This window comes from Mya arenaria, chromosome 15 (genome assembly GCF_026914265.1).
Source record: "Mya arenaria isolate MELC-2E11 chromosome 15, ASM2691426v1".
Lineage (NCBI taxonomy): Eukaryota > Metazoa > Mollusca > Bivalvia > Myida > Myidae > Mya > Mya arenaria.
The window spans coordinates 50,539,966-50,562,332 of NC_069136.1; the positions used below are offsets into that span (position 1 = coordinate 50,539,966).

At 34.4% G+C, this 22,367-nt stretch overlaps 1 protein-coding gene across 1 annotated transcript; it reads left to right on the top strand.

The window, feature by feature from the left end:
• The first annotated feature begins 3,095 nt into the window (after window positions 1–3,095).
• Window positions 3,096–20,028, top strand: LOC128220781 (uncharacterized). Its single transcript, XM_052929307.1, has 10 exons — window positions 3,096–3,250; window positions 4,928–5,113; window positions 7,064–7,167; window positions 8,018–8,153; window positions 8,955–9,098; window positions 11,224–11,421; window positions 13,023–13,133; window positions 16,368–16,448; window positions 18,870–18,954; window positions 19,751–20,028. Exons 1-10 carry the CDS (start codon window positions 3,190–3,192, stop codon window positions 20,004–20,006), a joined length of 1,362 nt encoding a protein of 453 aa, XP_052785267.1. The 5' UTR covers window positions 3,096–3,189; the 3' UTR covers window positions 20,007–20,028.
• Window positions 20,029–22,367: the final 2,339 nt, after the last annotated feature.

A 22,367-nucleotide genomic window follows, 5' to 3' on the forward strand; every position in this document is an offset into this window, starting at 1 on the left:
CTTTTAAAATGAAATTAAGTCTCAGCAACATGCATGATCCAAATGAGCAGAAATCCCTCTGATGAAAGGTGGTATTGACTTTCACTAATTACCTGAAAACTACGGGGACCAGCCAAGTAGCCATCACATTAAAAATTGGCATTGTTAGACGAACATGTAAGACAAGACATAAAAATCAGTCTATATTTATATAAAAAGTGGGCCCAAAATACTAACAGTGCAATAACAATATTAGTAAATATATGAACATTCAGTTGGTCACCTGCGCGCTTATTGAAATGTATCATGGAAGTGGTACGATCCCTCAATTTATTTCTTATTTTAAAGCTGCAGCCTCACAGATTGAACGTTTTGACAACTTTTGTATTTTTTGTTTTGGAACGAGCCAATTTTTGCGAAAATCCATAGAAACCAGTTGTATAAGACTGCTGACAAAAAAATAGATCGCAGATTTTTATATTTAAGTTAAAAAAATGATGTTTTATGCATTTTCCTTAAACCGTTGTTTAAGCTATAAAACATTAATTTTCGAACGGAAATATGATAATCTAAGATCTGTTTTTTTGTCAGCAATCATATATCATTGGTTTGCAGATATTTACGCAAAAATTTGCTCTTTCCAAGACAAAAAATAAAAAAGTTGTAAAAATGGTATATCTGTGAGAGTGCAGCTTCAAACGGACTGTTGTCCACAATAGTATTTATTTTTGATTATACGATAGGACAGGACCATGTAAGCAATTGTCATTAAATTACGGAGAAACAAGCACACAAACACTATATCATGGATTTAAACAATGGATTTACTCAAAAGAGTTCCAGCAGTTTCTACAGCGCCATAATAGATGTGGTGCTTCCTTAGATTATAGTTGTGGTACGGCTTAAGGATATCCCACAAGTTCTGAACGTAGTTCGCAACTTGAAAATTTCCACAGGCCGCCAAGGCCCACCATATTGACCAGATGTGAACCGTCTTATTTGAATAGGCTGACTTTGCTTCAAGAAAAAAGAATTTCAACAGAGATAATGTCTTTTCGGAAACATTTAATCCGGAGCATGGTTCAATGTATGTAATGTCATCTTCCGTTTGGTTTGTTGATGGAGCTTGTGGATTATTTGTTTTCTCTTCCTCTTCATCAACAAATCTTTTAGGATTAAACAGTTCTGAATACTTAGATCTTGGTAACTGCAAGCTGATCAAAAATGCTTTGCAGACACTAACGAATGAAAAAACGTTCAATTGAAAACAGTTTAAGACATTGAATATGTAAGCAGCTGTCCACATACACAGGCTATAAACCTTTCCCCCCAATGAAGCTGCGCGGGTAAAACTTGACACTTTTTGAAAGTAGTCACCGGGAACAACAGCGAATGGATATGAAAAGTAGCTAATCTCACAAGCTGTTCGAAGACCAAATGTCATCTGTATAGCTTTCATTGTGGAAACACCTTGCGCCCAAAGAAGAAGTGCCCATGTAACTATGAAAGCGATCCCTTCACCGACCAAAGGCGGTACCTAACAATCCTTGATTAACTTACCTAGTTTGTTATATATAGCATGTATGCAATGTGCTGTTTGTGGAGTTTTGTGATGTTCATCCATGTTTCTTGCTTGTGATATTTTGTTTTTATGTTCTACGTCTTTGGCGTTTACCCAGTGCCATTAAACCGGATTTATGTTTAAACTTTTTTCTACTGAGCTTGTTTCTGTAGTTTTCGCATAAATATTGTAGCGAAAGTAGTCCGTAAGCAGAAAGACAGGAACCATCCAGAGAATATATGAATATGTCCACCAGCCATCACTGTCAATGATAACCGAGAGTTATAATTGCTTAAACTTATTTAATCCTTTTCATAATTTACAATACGGTGTACACTTTACTGTCAGTGTCACATTGTCAGTGGTGAGTCATACATAATTGCATAAAGGCCAGTGATGATGGGGATTGTTCAGACTCCTGTTCTTCTTCATTTGAAATCAAAACTTGCTGTTCAAACAGCAAAAATGTACGATTTAAAATTATGTTCAACTCACCGTGAATGCCATGAAATAATTCGCCTTGTTCTTGCATCTTGGTGGACGTTGTAAGTCGTCTGTTTATTCAACTGTCGTGAAATGCCTCTCAATGCAATTTATTCTATTTCATATTATATTTTCTTTAGAGGGTTGTGATGTATAAATCCTAGTTGTTATGACAAAGACAATTTTGTTTCATATTATTGGTGCAGAGGAATAAAAGAAATCAGGTAAAAACTACTATTTAGACGCGGATGCACACACATCTCTTTTTAGAGAGTCAAGTTGTTAAAGTGTAATTGAGCCTCGGGTTTTTCGGTATTGATTTGCATTGGTTTAGGGAGGTCATACCCCGCGTAGAGCATGTACAATTCGCTGATCGGCCGGCACGCACCTTACATAAGCAATGAACGCCATGTTTGTCTGGTTCCAATTAGCTGGCTGAACCAAAAACAAATCAATGCCAGTGTCCATACACATCACGATAGGAAGCAATAACAGCATCACATCGTATTGCACGCTTCTCTATTTCGCACAACGCTTAGCCCGTCCCTCAGTCCAATGGATATTTCCCCCGCAAACACTTATACTTAAATTATGTTCACAACATGCTGCTTTTTAATGATGTTCTTGTGTATGCGTTTCATATAGTATCACTCAGTAAATTATAAGCCATATGGATTATTATCCCTTTAGCATTTCACTTAATGATCAGAATAAGTGTTTCGAAACTAATTTATATATAAATTTAAACGAAGTCAATTGTGTATAGCCAGAAACTGATACAGATATTTAACATTAATTTCAATTAAAATTCTGACAAACCAAGGGCATGCTTTAAAAAACGATACCACTTGTATTCATCTGTTGTGACTCTTAACAGGAGCTTCGTTATTGTTTTATCTACTAGCTTTAAGTTACGTAATTTGAGTATCATTGCGGAAAATATAAAGCGTACATGAATCTATACATTTAAATGCACTCTATTGCACTTGAACACGGTTGACAAAAAGGATGTTCGCTTTAAACCTTCGATAGCATGACTACACGAGCATTTAACTGGAGCATAAACGTTGAAGTTAAATTAAACCACCTAACTTTAGATTTTATCTGAAATCTCGAAACTTCCTGAATGAAATTATAGTATGATGAATACTTCTTAAAATAAAAAAATGAATCCATTGAATTGTGTAATTGTGACCGTCGTATATTGTCTGGGAATAATTTGTAAAGGTACTGTGCTATTTCATTATTACACCCGTTTAACTGAAATATCTATACGTATAGATATATGTTTTCATATAACTTAAATCGTAAAATGCTTATGAATGTTCAAAAAAACTAATTCTAAAAAAGGTATTAAATGGGTATATGTCGACATTTAAAATGACCTTACGGTTTATAATTTACATAGATTATTGAGATAAGAAAACATCAATGAAACAAAACATGATGTAAAATAAACTCAAAGGCAACCTATATTTTACAAAAGAAAGAATTATTGCTTCCACTTCCTTATTTTTTGTAATTAAACTTAACACACTTGAAGCGCGAGTTTTGAATACTTTATTCACGGGACGTTTGTGTACTTGTGTCTTGTATCATATTGACTCATCGGAAGAATAATTTATTATTAAAACAAAGAAAAGCAAGCTTCAGTTCGTTATATGTTTGTTAAACCTTATGTTTTGGTAAAATTCCACACTTTGTCACTATATATGCTTCTAATTGTAATACAGATCACCAGCACATTAATTGATTAAACCTACTAATATCTGTGCTCAATGAATATCGTATAATAATAAGGTACTAAAACCAATAAATGAATCAGTGCTGGAATGATCAGTTGTTTGTCGAGTAATGCTATTGCTTACTAGTTGAGTTTCATATAAAAGTGACAGTTATTTCTCTGATAAAAACGCAGTCTGGATTGAATAATCATAAGCAATAAATCAACAAAGTGCTAAAATAAATAAATTGATTGCCCTAAACTTTTACATACTGCATAACACATAACATAATCGGCAAAATGTGTCGTAAATTCCTCACATTCGGAAGCAAAGGTCCCTAAAAGATAGTCTATGATCGAGTGAAATAATCCGTAGCATAGTTTGGCTAGTATAATAATCTCGTTCCATCCTAAATTGCGCATTTTCGTATTTCAACTACGTTTGATCGCGTTAAGTATACGAAACATACGGTTGAACAAAGATACATCATATACAAAAATTGGCATACTATTTATGATTATATGTTTTGTAAATGTTTTTTTTTCATGTTATAGTAAACTATAAATTTTATAAGAGTAAACAACGATTTGAATACATTTCGCATCTCTATCTATAGAAAACTGACAATCAATTATACAATGATAACGTTACAATGATGGAAAGTTGCTTATTGAAACTTGAAACAAAAATTAAAGAAACTTAATACAAAATTTTAGATAGGTTAATGTTCTAGATTAGGAGGACGAGTTTGATTTTATTTTTCTGTTAAGTTCACTTTGTAGAAACTTACAACATCAATTAAGAAGGCAATTATTTACTCCGTAAGTATGGTTTACTCAACCCATGTTTTAGCAAACTCCTTTAATTTCCATTAAACAAGTACAATTGTTTTAAGTCACATTTTTCATAACTGTTTATGCAATATGTTTTGAATTTTTGTTAGTTTAGTTATCTGTTGAGTGGATGGGCACATACATTGTTGAGATCTGTCAATGAACAAAGGTTTTCTTCTTGTTAATGTTGTGCTATTAAAAAAATAAACAAACTGTTGATTCATATAAACATACTCTCGAAGTTGCAAACGTTAACCTGTCAGGCTATTTCAAATTGTTTTAAATGAATCTGTTACTATTTATATAAGATATAGATCATCAATTGCTTAATCTTGTGGACTTTTCAGGTCAGGGAGTTTTTGTTTCACATGATGAAACGAGATGGGACGAGTCTAGATGCACCTTGGCAAAACCAAGCTTTATCTGCAGGGGTGATGGCTCATGCATTGTTGAAAATGGTTTGGATTTGGACGATCAGGACAATGGGTTATGGATTGGATATGCAAAAACATGGATTAGTTATGCTTATGTTGGTAGGTTAAAGCCCGTATTTTTGTAAATATACATATACACATAAAAAGTCCGATTTAATTAGTTAATCTTTATTTAGAAGACATATTTTAAAAGGTTAAAAAAATAATATAATAGCATTCATGTATGTGTTGCATTTTCAATATTTGACTTAACGCCTTTAAACGGTCAATGAAACACGAGATTCCCGGGGTTTAAACGAGTATAGTTACACCTCAACTTCCATTCCTAAAATGCAATGCCTTCGGCAAATGTCAATATTTTCCAATGAGCGCAACTTCTTTGATTATGTTCGGATTGCGAATCATCGCATAACAATAAACATATAAATTGAGGCCCCGAAAAAAATTAACATGTAATACATTTTTAATTTATAATATGTGTTAAATGTATTGTTGTCATTGGTGTTCCAATTTTACGTTTAAGTCATTTGAAGTGATTATTTTTCCCCGCGTTATTGTGACGTAATTGTTAAACTGTTTCCTATTACGGCCGGATCGTTCTATCTACCGAATGGGTGAGAAAGAATTACTGGTTTTCTTAAATGAAATGAAGTATATTTTAACAATTCTTGAATGAAATAATGAATAATTAGAGTAAATATAAGAAATGATTCGGACTCCACACACTTTTTCCACCCCAACTGCGTTCAGACCCCGATAATGACAGTAATCCCGCAATTCATTCCTTTATTTAAACGCAGCCTCAATTTTGTCTCAACATATATAAATACTTTCATTTAATTTTAACTCCAAATCAAACTAGCAGCAACTTGTTGACAATGAATAATAAGATGAATCAAATTATTTAGACTGATAAAGAAACTTCACATATAAGATACAGACTCCACAAACAAACAAATGAAACAACGGCGATATCTCTTCAAAGGTACGACTCACACATTCAAACACAGCTTTTCGACATGGCTCTCATTTGTAAATCAGGGTTAAAAACGTTTTAAGTAACTTCAAATACAAGAAATATACAACAGTTGCATGTCTTCAAAGGTGCAATAACACATACATTCGACATGGCCCGCCTGAGTAATTTAAGAGTTGACATATTCGGACAAACATATAGGTTATATAGCATTGACAGTTCCTTATAAAGACAGATTGTTATAAATCACAAACATCAATATTTATGCGAAAAACTAATAATCATATCAAATCAAATTATATTATAATTGACTTCAAAGATTCAACCACCAGACATATTTAGTATTATTGTTGCCAACGACAGCTTAAATATATAAATATAAAATCAGTGTAGTTCGACTCTAAAGGAGCAGAGTTTCTTGTTTTCAAGTTTTCTATTAGTACATAAAATTGCAAACGTAACTGTCAATACTTTGTTGCAAACTCTTTCTTGAAGCATCTGGCAACAGGTTGTCCGGTAAGTGCAGTGGTTAGCGCACTCGCTTCTCACCTAGGCGACCCAGGTTCGATTCCCGGCTCGGGCGCTTGTGAGTTTGGTTTGTGGTCACCAAGCCGGACAAGTGGGATTTCTCTGGGTTTTCCGGTTTCCCCCACAACACAAGACCACACTCTCGCGTAAAATCGGGCCAACGAGAGTGATTAATATAATGTTGTAATAACTTGTTTCACAATCGTTGTAAAATAAATATGTTTAAACTAAGCATCTGGCCGATGCACATTCGAGCTATCTAATGTGTTGGACAGAATGAACTGAACTGTCCTGGGCAGAATAAATCTTGCAACACGACAAACAAGGCAATATTGTGCTCGAACTGCCTGTCTTTGTCTCAATCGATGTTGGCATACTCCATTGAATATGAAATGGATATTACCTGCCGGCATTAGGTTCTCGTTCACTACTGTTTCAGGTCATAAAAAACTGTTAAATTTTAGTTTTGCTAAAAGGTATTATTTACTACGGCTGGTTTGATTTGTCAGTAATAACTTCCATTAGCAAATGTTTTTGTTTTGAAGGCTGCGGCCAATTGAATGATGGAGACGAATATTTTGTTTCATCTCTGGGCGAATGTAGAGGTACAACAGGATGCCAAACGTTCGGAATACAAAAGTCAATAACGGTAAGTTATTCCAGGACAGGTAAACAAATATTCAAACTAAGAAGTTGGATTTTTGAAGTAATCAAAGGACTAACGCAACATTTTAAAGACATTAATTTTGTGCAATGCTTTTCAACAACTACAGCAGATGGAATTTCGGTCCGGCAACGTTTTTATATTATGAAATGTGTGTTTATGTTTTTTATTACTGTAGGTAATCCCTTTATGTCTATTGGTTTGGCGTATGTCCAAAAAACTATTTCTGGTGATAATATTTCTGATTCAATGTCATTTAAGCATACCTTTTTTCACTCGTATTCATTGGCTTGTATAAAAGAAAACACTGTCACACTTTTATTGCAAAGAGGGGCCTTTTTAAATCACTTGCAAGAATTTCAGTAATAACTATTTTTTGGTTTTGGATAAGGACACCCCACAACTTTGTTCCATGTCTTACCGTTTTAGGTGAAATTTCATATTCCATTAATTAATTAACATAATACACTTAAACTCATCTTGATTATTCTAAAAATAGTAAATCGTGATAATCATTCATTGTTTATTTCAGTGTCATATGAAATTGTTATAAACATATTTTTTTACATTTAGCTTTAAATTCTACTTTTGAAACAGATTGAACATTTACTATTCAAATTTAATTCCATTGCTTAAAATGTAAAAATTCACCTTTGTTTTTTATTAAATTGTGTCAAAGCATGAAATCTGAATGTTTTTGTTTTTTATAGAAGAAACAATGAACTCTTTTTGGCATGTATGTCTTGTTCTTTTACATGACTGATGGGGCATTACTTGCATGACATTTTCCAGAGTAGCTCAGAAATAATAAATTTAAGTATGAATACTGTTTCAGAGTTTGCGATGTAAATGTGCCAGTAAAAAACCCAAGCAGACTCAAACATGCGGGGAAAAATGTGAAGAAGCAGATCAATATCCATGTGGTGGACCAGCCGACACCAATATATTCTCATTTTACACTGTTGAAAATGGTACTAATAACATCGAATTATTATGTTTAACTCCAGGCGAAACTTACAAACGAACTTAAAGTTAGAACTACAGGTGATCGCCACATAGCTTGGTCACTAAAATATTGCCCTTCAGTCGTTTGATAGTGTTTAAAAAAATAAAATAAATGTGACGAAATGCGCAGACTCAACACTGAAAACGCCAATTACGAAATAATGAAGAGGTTCAAAAACTACGAAAATTTATCCCTTAAAACACGTTAAATACATAACTTCTTCATTGTTTCCTTATTGGCGTCTTCAGTATTAAATCTGCGCATTTCGTCACATATATTTTTTTTTAAATATTTGACATTGTACAGGGCAACTGTGGTAATGGAGATTTTTTGACATGGGAACTTTGTCTAATATATATATATATATATATATATATATATATATATATATATATATATATATATATATATATATGTTCATTTTTAAACAATATTAATGGACTGAAGGGCAACATTTAAAAAAAAATCAATATCAAAGGACTGAAGGGCCATATTTTAGTGACCAAGCTATGTGACGATCACCTGTGGTTAGTACATAATTACAAAATCTATGCTGACATTAAAAACTCTTTATCGGAAATCAGCACAGAAATGTTTGCGAGTTTACCAGTTTAACACATTCTGGAAGAGGGATCCTTTTCCCTTCAGACGCCTAAATGAAGAAGTTTTTTGAAAGTTATAATTGAAATATAACTTTATAACTCATTTAAATCAGAGACTGCACATAGTGTACTTTGTACGTAATTCATCAACCTTAATATTTCAGTTCCTGCTACCGAACATTCACAAGACATTCATAGAAACTGCCTTCAGTTCTACTATAAGAACAGACCAGAAAATGATTTTTATTGGGTGTCATGCAATACTACAATTACACCAGTTCTATTATGCAGCAACAAATATTTTTCCGGTAATTATTTCTATTTTCTATGCCACCTAATATGAAAGAAGACGAACAAAGTCGCGTAGTCTGACAATTTTTAGCGCCCACAAACAGAAATGGGTTAACTGGATTCACTTAACGGTTGGTCGGCAGATTTACAGATGATTCTTAAACTTTGGACATTATTCGTGGCGTTAATGCCAGAAGGGACTAAACGACATTAAAATAAAAAAAGGTTTTGACACTAGCCCCACATTTCCTTATATTTTTTTATAATTCTAAGTGCACTTTTTCGTGAACCAATGTCGTTTAAGAGATGTGTACACTTTAACTTTTGTTTAACCTTTTTACTGTATTGGATTGTGAGCAAACTTGTTCTTTGATTAAGTGAGATTGTTATGAATTTAAGTAAACGATGTTGTTTTGAAGTGCTAAGAGCACTTTTGTAGGCAACGGTGAAATAATTTTAATAGGCCCTTGGTATGAAGTAAGGGGGTGATCATATCTCATCCAATATTGAAACGATTTCGGTTTATAACATGGCATTTTTTGACGCAATATATATATGATACCCTTTCTGTAGCTGTCCTTGTCAAGCATACAAAGTTGTATAATAACTGTTTTGTTTTTTATAATTGGCCATTGCTAGCATACGCCGGTATCTAGCATATTGTCAAGTAACCAATTATAAGCTAGGCGTTTGGAAACTATAATATAAAAATTGTATGCGTTTGCATAACGTCACTTTTCAACAGAGTGATTGTGTTATAGTAATGTACTGACAGTACTGTCGTCGATGGTTGTAATTGAATGCGCTCAGTAGCTAACAATTGACTAAGAACTAAAAAGGCACAAGATAAATGCCTCACACACTTAACGAGAGACACACAACGTACAAATCAACACAGAAAAACCTCACGCTCATTAAAATATTGTTAATTTTTGTGTCACCGCCTTGAAACGATCATCGAAACAAGGGTATACTGGTCCCAACTTTACACTTGTCCTAACATAAATCAACAAAACATGTTAATTTACCACTAAACGATCACAGATTTAAACACCACACACAAGAACTACAAAAGGCGAAGGAACATTATGAAGTTTTAATTTTACAAGCCGTGTATTGATGCATACTGAGGAACTGCTTTGGAACAGTTAATGCAAACAAGAGTTCAATGGTAGGGAAGAGACAATACGGTCATCTCGCGATACGATATGTATCGATACAACTACACATCGATACGATGATATACCGATACAATCATCGATCATAATACAAGAACACATTTTCGGTCTTTTAAAATTGAACGCCTCGTTGTGTAACCTCACCGGTGCTGTTAAGCTTCCAATCGCCGTTTGTTTATATTCCTGTATTCCTCTTTTACCATCGTTGTTACTACTCATGTTGAGGTTATCTTAATACTTATCCGTCGCTGTTAGTTGATCATTGGTGCGAGAGTAATGGCCGCTTTCGGTTAGTGGCGCTCCCTTTGATCGTAAAAATCTTATTTGGAGATAATGCCTATATTCCTGCTTATGTTTGAAATACATTATTTGGAAAGGACAAGATATTTAGAATATTTGTATATTTGTTGCGTGAAATTATTTAAATATTATGATATCTAAAAAAAGAATTGGCGCAAAATTAAATTCTCTTTTCACATGGAACGTTTCAATTAATGGAACGTTTCAATTAACGAGGTGTGCATGAGGAACACGTGCGATTATACAATTCGTTTTTTAACAAATACAGATCCGATTAAAAATGCGATTTGGATAATTATGAAATATCGTATATTTTCCGGTTATTTCCCATTTTTAAGTTATGTCTAGAGCATAGCTTTAAATGAAAATAAGAAACAAAAACATATTTTTATTTATATTTTAACATTGCACTGTGGTGACTTGATTTGCAATATTTTGGGTAATGACAAAACAATAAAGGATAACGCTGACAACAGAAAAGTAGAAACAACGATGTACATTGTAAACCTGTGATAGTTCTTGTTGAAAACCACATTTATTGATGTACGTTACTGTGTTGTCATCCCAATTAACTGTTCTATAGGTATGTACGTTTGACACAAATCGAGCATTTCCATACGTGTGATTTGTTTGTTACCATTATGTGTGCTCTTTTCTGTTATAGATAATAACCCGATGGCGAAAATACACGATCGAAGTAATGAAGTTTGGGCACAAGCTGTTGAATACTGCGTTGCTGGAGGTGAATTCCCTGCATCGATACAAAGTATCAATAATGGGAATTTTACAGACCGGGACGCCCAGGACCACTGGACAGGAATACTTAAAACAGAATCTATTATATCTTTGGACGATATGCTTGGTATGCACATCATTCTATCTGGGTTAACTGTCTAATACTTTCATAATGTTACAAAGATTTTAACATATCGGCGGATGCAGAAAGTTATTTCTGTAATTATAAGAAAGGCTGACCAGATAAACAACTATCATGGTTCAGATTGTTTGTATGCTTTCGTAGCAGGTCAACCGATGGTATGCATATTGTTCACGAACAACCTTTTAAATAATCGTTATCTTCAACTACTTTTAACAAAACGATCATTTAAAAGCAAACCATTCAATAAAAGTTTCCTTCTAAACACATAACGTTAATGATTGTCTTCTGTAAAATAAAACAGTATAATTCGAAGCTGTAGTCTACTTTTAACAGGAGATAAGTGTACTCAATTTAATGAATTGTTCAAATCGTTGGGCTGGTTAAAGCGTGTTGGGTCCTAGGATTCCCCGTGTCAAACTGCGTTTGTATCTCCGACAACAATCATGTAAAGCATTACACATATTTACACCAATTGTTTTTTTTCTCTCTAGAACTGTTAATAAAAGACTTAAATTTATTTCAATAAATCTTGCAATAATTCTTTCCCAGCAATGCTGTAAATAAAAAAGATCCGCCCGGTTTACGCATTTTATTGCTACGGACAAAAAAAAAATCCCGAAATAAAATATTTTAACGTAAAAATAAAAACGCTAATGACGAAATTCAAAAGCAAAAATGAACAATTTTTAACATGTTGATTTAATATGGCTTGCTAACCTTTGAAATATTTTACATTCTTGGTAAATCTGTGTTTGCGTCTGAACAACTAAGAAATAAATTAAGTGTAATTTTTTGCACCCATAGCACCATGCCAACAGTGCAGATATCATGATAACAACACGGCTAAGGCAAATTTATAGAGATAATACTGAGGGAAACATACAATATAGGCGGGGGTTAAATCAGACAGTATGTTCGCTCCAAACATGTATTTAATGAACACCTGTTAAAATTTATAATGAAACTATATTTAGCATGTAACTTTCCCGTTACCACTTCGATTTAAAAGACTTATCCTTCATGTTCATGGTTTCATACTTAAAGACACTACGAATCGTTTTCAGAAACTCACGATTTCATTCTGCACGATTTCCTTCTTGATAACTGGGCTTAGTTATTATGTAAATGAATAGTACAACGGCAGAATGTCGTAATGGAACTTTTGCTGCTGTTTATATCTCCACTTCTAAATTATTTTATAAACAAACTCTCCTAAGAAATGAAAAAAAAAACATACATCGTGTTAGTCGAATAACACAGAATGAACTACAAGAACAAGCACAGAAGCAAAAGTTTGATTGAAGACCTTGTTTAGAGTCAGTGGAAGATTTATAGATGACCTTTAGATCATAACATATATAAACGCTTGGGCCGTTATTCCAATGATAGTCAGCTATGTGTTTTTATATCGTCGCAAGATCTCTCATTTGGTAGCCCTTGCGTAGTTATCGGTCTTACTTTCGCCCGCAAATATTGTTTAAAATGAATTTTAAAAACATATATATGTGTGCGAACTTGAGAATGTCTACGATAGTTTGGATCATGCGTCGTATAACATTTACCGACCTATAATTGCCTTACAGATGATAGCACCTATCCGCCTGTGACGTACGCATATTTGGAGCAGATCAACAAAAAGTTTTACGTCAGGTTTGCTCAGAAAAAAGACTTGAAAAAAAGCTTATGCACAGGAGGTAAATACAAACTGAGCATGAATATTATTTGTAAATACTAAATGTTGGGGCAAGTGTAAAGCTGAGTTTCCGAAACAGTTTTTACTCCCAGTGAATTCTTGCTTGGTGTTCACTGACCGTAACAACGCGCTTACCACAACATGTATACCAACCGCCCCATTGAGATATTGCTTGGTGTTCGCTGACCGTACCAAGGCGGTAACCCCAACATGTTTATCACGCCCCAAGTGAGATCTTGCTTCTTGTTCACCGACCGTGCATAAGCGGTCACCACAACATGTATATCAACGCCACCAGTGAGATCTTCTTTGTGTTCACTGACCGTGCCAGGATGTTTTGTGCTTGTTCTACCTTTATCATTGTGCCCTGTATAAAAATCCATGATAAATGTTAGGCTAATGTGCTTGTCCTAGGAGTTTGCATTTTTATATAGACAGATATGCTTATTGATATGTCTATTTTACGCCAAAACTGAAGTGACCATACATGAAAATATATAATGATTATGCTTTTATAAATGCGAAACATATATACAATGATGCAACATGCAAACACACACACAAATTATACACAGTTTACAAGTACAGAACACATAAATTATGTTTAAATATTCCTAATTACAATAGCCGATGTCATCAGAGTTCATGTTTTTGTATTTATTTTGTATAATTCTGCAAAAACCTGTTGTTAAATTTGCATCAAACTCCAGCATTAAGGGGTTTGTATTTTGAAATAATTGCTTCAAATCGTTAATATGCATTGTGTTTTTAAAGATATTAACTGTCCGTCATTATTGATTTTAATCAACTTGACAATCGCACCCGTTACATAAATCAACATTGTAACGAAGAGTTACTTTCCTACGATTAAAATTTGCCATGAAGGTTATTTTGTCCTTAAATTTTAAACGGATTGTAAGCAAGGTATACATTTTGTTATAATTAACTTTAATTTATTTAATTTTATAATTATAATAATCAACAAGTTTAAGCTCCTAGAAGAGTCATGTTCGAGTGAACTCGAGTGTCGCTGACAGTTTCTAGGCAGTTATTCCATAGTTACCGCTAAAGCTATTTAATGCTTATGTAGTCTGTCGTTGATGATCATATTCGAGCATGTGGTGTTTGTACGTTTGTGTCTCTAGTTCAATGTCGTTTGGGCATTTACCTTTTGCCTCTAAACATGGTTTATATTGCAAGGTTTGACTACGGGGTTTCTCACAGTGTGTTTCATTGTATTATTAGAAAATATCATTAAACGCGACCAATTGATCGAGCGCGCATTTTCTGTGACATTTCTTGTTTCAATTTGGACCCACAATTTTATCATGTTGCGCTGCTCCGTTACTTTACTTGAGGTCATTGCAATTTACGTTCGAAACCCAATAGTCTGTTGCGATAAACAATATCTTTACAACCGTATTACGTCACAAGTGTGTCATAACTGTGTACGAAAACTACATACCTTTGAAACCAACCAATGTTTGATAAGGGACACATTGTTCAAGTGCGCCGTCCTACCAGTCCGCAGATTACTTTAGCGTCCTGAGATACAATCATTTTGAACGGATTTCTGCAAAAATGAATATGTGGCGAGTTCAATATACTCGTGAAAGTATTTTAGCCATTTTCTCAGTTCTTACGCTAAGGAAATATTATTAACAGTGTCGACGTACTTTTAGAATGGCTCTCGCACTAGTCCGGAAAAACTTATATACACGAAGGCACAACATATACCACCTTCTTTCATTGAATTTGTGAATATGCGAAAACTAGTTGTCACCATCTCGTGAAAACTACGACAGAAATGAGCCCCCCCCCCCCCCATTACCGTTCAACTGCTTAACCCAATGGAAATTTCAGTGCGCGCCGGGTACCAAATATTTTGCGTGTACATAAACAACACATTCCGTTGTTACACAGCGCGCGCTGAATAATTCACATATTGACGAAACCAAAACAGTCGAAAAGATATGCGGAATTCATTCATATGCTATCTTTCACGGTCATGGCGAAAATATATTGATTTTTATATTAACGAATTAAATAAAAGTGAGGTAATATAATGTCTGTGCCAGATGGATAAATTCTCGTTAAGTTAATACTTATATGTTGTGTTTCTGCGCAAAATTAAGTATTCAAACAATGAGTATCTACGGGTATTGGAATAATTTGTTTTGTTTCTAGCTTGTCGCTTTTATATCTACTAGTATCATGAATACATTTAATATTATATAATAAATTCATAATTTGTGTTTGAAATTATTCGATCATGGTAACAAACCATTTATTACCAATACCTACATGATTTAACTATAGCAGTGTGGTGTGTATTTCCTCGATGTATTTCACAAGATCACTTCCGTTGTATTCTTTGGCTTATTAACTGTAGAAATAATATTTAATGATTAACTAATATTCAATTTACTTGATGTTCCCAATTTATTGTAGGCCAAGGAGAATTTATCCAATTTCCATTACCTTAATCTGATGTAGTTCGTTATAATTCGCTCGATTTCCTCTTAATCGCCAAAGTAGAACATTTACACAAACTTTCGACCGAATTATTAAGGGTTGGTTTTCATCATGCGAATTAAGACATGCCTGTAATTACAAAACATTTTATATAGCTGAGGCAAATTGTCTAGACACGTTCTTCTTATTCCCCATTATAATTAATACAACAATGGAAACTACGCGAACAAGCCGGATAGCACGACACTTAACCGAATTTGTAAAGGCACCGGATCTTCAAACAATTTACAAAACAATTAAATCCCTAGTCCTATGGTCCCACCTATAAGACAATTAATAGGAGTTGGTTGCGCATACATTTGTTCGACAGTTACCCTTCGTAGACATAAGTGTTCTTAAACAAATGTGTTCACCTTCAATGTGTATTTAAAAAGAGTACCCCAATCAAATAATGATATATGTTGTACTGCTGCTGTTTGTATTGGCTAACTGTTGAAAAATCTAGACATCACATCCCTTTGATTGTCTTTTGATGTAGTTAATATAGTGAACATATAGTGTAAACTCAGCAATTCCACTGTCGAGCAGCATTTTAGACTGATATGTTTCTTAAATTTGCTTACTTATAAAAACTAATATTCTATTTATTCAACACATATCAGAACATTAATTCTGGAAATAATAGTGTATATTTCCCGCATATTAACAGAACCTTTGCCGTCAACCGCTTATTACAATACAACATACACACATCTTACAGGCAAGCCAACATTGAATACAACGCCAAAATCACACCCGGTACCTGAAGGAACAACAGCGTCTTTAGACAACGACGAAGGGGGTATGTTAATTGTCAACTATATTCTTTGAGCAATCTTTACATTTTAACTTTATTGAAAACAGGATCATTCTCAAGTCAAATTGAGAAATGCTACAAGTTTTAACGAGAACACAATCCAAGCAATAAGAGTGTTCGAATTACAACTTGTAATCATTATAATCAATGTGAATCGGCCTTTTTATGATATAAGCTTCACCAGTAATGCAAATTGTATAATGCAGGTAGGTAAACGGAATAAATAATGTCAACGCGATAATATGAGTGCATTCTCACGCCGAAAATTTAGTTGATGTTGTGATGTTTATATGTTTGTGTTCATAGTTCGTTGTCGTTTCTGCTCTTGCCTTCTTCCCTAAACAGGTTTTATTTAGAATTTTCGACTGAAGGGCTTTGTCCCAGTTGTTTTCGAATACATTAGGACACTGAGTTGAATCTGCTCGCTTTTGTCATTCTGTACATACTATCAAATATGCTAGATATCAATACATTTTGCAATGTGTGCTTCACTATAAACAAAGTATTTTTAATAAGGCAATAATTGTCCACAGCAAAACTCAACGGCATAGTTAACAAGTGTTTGAATAGAAATTGAACGAGTTACCGAAACATGAATTCTAAACATTTGAGGTCTAATTGTGATCGCATAGTTAACAAGTGTTTGAATCGAATTGAACGATTTACTAAACCATGAACTCTAAACATTTGAGGTCTAATGGTGATCGCATAGTTAACAAGTGTTTGAATCGAATTGAACGATTTACTGGAAAACTCTAAACATTTAAAGTCTAATTGTGATCGTTTTTAAAAATATCAAAGAACTAATTTATTCTATACCAAAAACTAATCTTTGACTTTATTGATTGATGTATTGATTAATTGAATGATTGATTGATACATTCAACCTTAATTTTTTGTCATGAAAGGAACCAAGACAAGAAAGCTAAGCTAGTGCGATGCGCTTGATAAAATAATAATGTTTTTTACTTGCTCATATAGTCGATTCTGATGTTCATTATTATATTATATGCCAAAATTATATTGTAACGTCTTCATCAAGCTCGAACAGAATTCAATTTGTTTTTAAACGTCACAGAAACTTAGATATCATAAATAAGTATACATACATGTAAATGATAAATGTACGTGTGGTAGAAATCAAAATAACAAGAAGTCATCTCGGCAGTGACTAGATTACCAGTGGTGTTTTATAAGTTATATTATTGAACTTTGGTAGCCATTGCTTTAAAATGAAAGAGCCTTTCATGTAATATTTAATGATACATCTAAAAAATCCATTCCCTGAATGGCAACCAGTGCATTTGGAAAAGTAATGCTTGAATTAAAAATGCATTTATGAATGCTAATCAAAGATTTGAACTGAAACACGAATAAATAATATATTTTATAGATATAACCTTGGAGAACTACCTCAATGCAAACCTTCGTGGGAATGACAGTCTACGTCATCGGCGATCTTTACTGCGTTTGAGGGTCTCCCCATTGGAGGCAAAAAAGATAAAAATACACAGAACAAAACAATACATGTCCGGAAGAAGCATGCAATAAACAAAAGAAAAACCATCAATATCATATACACCTTTTTAGGTCATTAAAACATAATTGTGTGCAAAAATTTTAGTTATATATACTGACGTTCAGGAAATCGTATCGTTTATTGCCTACAACCAGAAGAAGCCAAGATTGCCGTGTTAGAAAAAAACCTTGTAATGTTAAAGTTGAAATCTGTTCAAATATTTTGTACTTATATAATACAATTCGTATGTCAATGCATTCTGACTAAAACATTTTATGACCAATTAAATGTCGTGTGTCGTGAGTCAAAAAAGCTTAGCATTCGATGACAAATATTTGTCGCGCCAGCTCAACATTCATTTCTTGAATGTTGAATGAGGTTAATGGAGCCAAATTGACAGTTGGCGAGCAAGCACAACATACATTATGTGAACATTGCTTATGTTGTTGACTTCGTTTTCTCAATTATATGTTGTTTGTCAAGCCAGCTTTGCATTTATGTTCTGAATCTTAATTTGTAAATATCAATAGTCAACCTATCAATTGTGATTATATGATTGTCAAAATGCTTTTACTCTACTGGTACACATCAAATACAGATTGCATACAGACAAGGCATCTTTGATACCATGCATCAAAAATTGTTTTGGTCGATGTTTTCTTAAATTCCTTTATCAATTGTAGCAATATAGATATGTTTTCCCTTTGCTTCACAAAATAGCATCGTACAAAAATATTATGTTTGAATGAAAAGAGTACAGTTAGCTAAGCAGCATCAAGAAGGTGCTTTTTTTAATACAACAGGAATTAATCCATTTCCACAAATTGCTTAACAGAACGAAATATCATTATTTTTGGATATTATTTGCCATTTTTCTATTATAACAGGGTCACCCACTAAAATAGTGGTTGGTGTGGTTAATGCTGTGGCATTACTTGTTGCTGCAGTACTTGCATTTTTGATTAGGAGAAGGTAAGTTATCTAATATAAATTTCTTATTATTATATCGTTATATATTTGCACTACTTTTATTTGTATTTGTTCATCATTATTGAGTATTCGCTTAAATGTAACATTGACCTCTTTTAAAAATAATTACAACATAAGATGTATTATGGGTTAACGTATTTGATGAAACGAAAAAGATACATTTTGAACATCATGGCTTTTTTCATACAGATAAAGACTTTGAATTTGATTTGTTTATAAAATTCATAATTTTGGTTTATTTCTTCAATCTAGGTATCTTTCAAAATGTGAAGATAGCTCATCGTTAGCATATTAAAACAATGGTATATTGCTTAAATTTTAATCAATGAAATTCGGAATGAAGATGTCTTATACTATTCATTAAGTTCCTACCCAGTGTAAGCGTATTGCATATATTCTGATACAAACCTTTACATACAAAAAAGGCTGAGCTGTTTTGCCTTTGAAATGGTAAAATTCAAGATCATGTTATAGTACACACATACACATAACGTTACTTACATTCAATTGAATGGGTATTACCTGAAACAAACAAAAGTGTCCGGAATGTAGGAAAAGGGACAATTGAATGGGCATTTACTGAAACAATCAAATGTGTCCGGAATGTAGGAAAAGGGACAATTGAATGAGCATTTACTGAAACAAACAAATGTGTCTGGAATGCAGAATTAGTGACTATTTTGCAGATGTTATATCAAGGCATTAATTTACTCATAAGCATTTAGGTTTAGTGTGTGTTGCATGCATATAAAACGGTTTTATTTATGATATTTTTCAGGTACATGCACAAGGCTTGCTTGAATAACGCCACGACAGTAAAATCTTCAGGACAGCCATCCGCAGGGGTGTCAACTGATGTGGACAATCAACAACGAGTTGAATATGTTAACACCGCAAATAATGATATGCACAGAAATACTGAAAACAATCCGGAGGCTATTACTTACGAAAAACTTAACATGACTAAAGGTGTTGATAACTATCTCTCACTCCAAGAAATAAATGCAGTCGAGCACGACTATCAAAACACATGAAGGCAAAGAGGCACACATAATGCAAAGAGAATATTAGCTTTTGTTGATGTTTTTCTTCGTTTAAACTGCATAAAGCTGTTTTTTTCAGTTTTTACTGTATCATCAATAAACGTAAATATCATATTTGTTAAAATTCGATTTCAGATGTGAATTAATTTCAGCGAGTGGTCACAGAAAGCAACATTTTCACGATTAGCAAAGACGGGATTTTCTGCGATTACTGGTGAAGTAAAGTTTGTCGTCATTATTCTGATTTATATGATCAACTTAAATGTTCAAAAAAAGCGTCTGAACACATTGAAGAAACAGCCTAACAGAACATTTTTTTCACACGAACGAGTAAGGCGAACGTTTCTAAATTTCTCATTCATATCATGTTTCGAAAGGAACAATTCAAGTTGATATTTTTCGATTGTTTACTTTTCAGTCTTACATTTCCACTCAGTTATATTTCAACTCGATATTTGTTTGCTTTCATAACATATTCAACTAAAAACGTTAAACTTTAAATTTATTATCAAACTAAGATTTAAGTTGTTATTTTTACAAAAAAAGGTTATTTATAGAGACTTAATACACTTCCAGCACATCGACGTTTTTAGATGCCTTTGATTACGTATCAGAAGCATATGAGGTAATTTCACATTTTACCTCTTTTCGGTTATGCCGATTCCAAATCTGTACTGGTATATTTGATGTAATTTTGAGATCAGACACTTTTCTAACTAAGCAGACTGGTCAAATGATAATATATAAACGTAATATCGTGATAACGTCAAAAATACGCTATTTTCAATAAACTTAGTTCACTAGATCACTGTTAAGCTTACTATTACGTGATAGCGGTAAGTCGCCGTGAAACTCATCTGTATTGATGCGTTATCATTATCTTTAACGTATGACCAGTGAATAATAAAAAAGGAAATACAATCCAAGAAAATATATAACAAAATACAGTTTGTTTTCAATACAAATTTGCAGGAAAGCATAGTCAGTTTGCAAAGATTTGAATGATCAGCGGGTGTTTCGACAGTTGTTTTTCAATTTAAGCACAAACATACAATACAAGCCGCCTCTCATTCATCCGGGGGCTGGTTAAAACAGCTTTTAATTTGAATTTTGCAAACTTGAAGCAATATTTGTCAAACTGGAGAACGTTCAGCTGCTTAAGACTTCTAAAGTATTTCATCCTCCCAATTGCAATTCTGCGGGCAACGGAAGCGAACAGGTTGTAGCCGATGCAATGTTGTCAATCGCAGACGAGCTCACTTTTCGTTTACAGATAGTATAGCAAGGGGCATGTTTTTCACATTGGACAAAGGAGACCACTTTCTAGGGGAGTGCCGAGCAGGGGGACACTTTCGGGGGAGTGCGGCCTGAGATTACACTTTCGTGCGAGTGTCGCGCACGGATAATATTTTCAAAGAGGCGGAGTGACATTTTCGGAGGGGAGAGCGGCAAGGCATGACACTTTCAGGGGGAATGCCGAGCGGTGATGACACTTTCGGGGAAATGCCGAGCACGTCATACACTTTCTTGGGTTATTTGGCCAGGGAGGAAAGTTTTTTTTTTTTGGGGGGGGGGGGGGGAGCGCCGAGCAGGGAATGCACTTTCAATGGGAGTTCCGAGCAGGCAGGGCACTTTCGGGGTGAACGCAGTCAGTGGGGACACTTTTGGGGGAGTGTGGCCAGGGATGACACCTTGGGCGAGTGTCGCGCTTGGATGATACTTTCATAAAGGCAGAGTACCGAGCAGACATGATATTTTCGGAGGGGAGAGCGGCAAGGGATAACACTTTCAGGGGGAATGACGAGCAGTGATAACTCTTTCGGGAAAAACTCCCAGTACGTTATACACTTTTGGGGGGAACTCGGCAAGGGAAGATAATTTCGGGGGGAGCGCCGAGCAGGGAATGCACTTTCGATGGGAGTCCCGAGCAGGGAGGACACTTTCAATGGGAGTCCTGAGAAGGGAGGACACTTTCGGTGGGAATGCCGAGCAGGGAGGACACTTTCAATGGGAGTCCCGAAAAGGGAGGACACTTTCGTAATAAATGCCTTGAGCACTTTCAACTTTCAATGGGAGTCCTGAGAAGGGAGGACACTTTCAATGGGAGTCCCGAGAAGGGAGGACACTTTCAATGGGAGTCCCGAGAAGGGAGGACACTTTCAATGGGAGTCCCGAGAAGGGAGGACACGTTCGGGGGGGAATGCCGAGCAGGGAGGACAATTTCAATGGGAGTTCCGAAAAGGGAGGACACTTTCGGAATGAATGCCGTGAGCACTTTCAATGGGAGTTCCGAGAAGGGAGGACACTTTCAATGGGAGTCCCGAGAAGGGAGGACACGTTCGGGGGGGAATG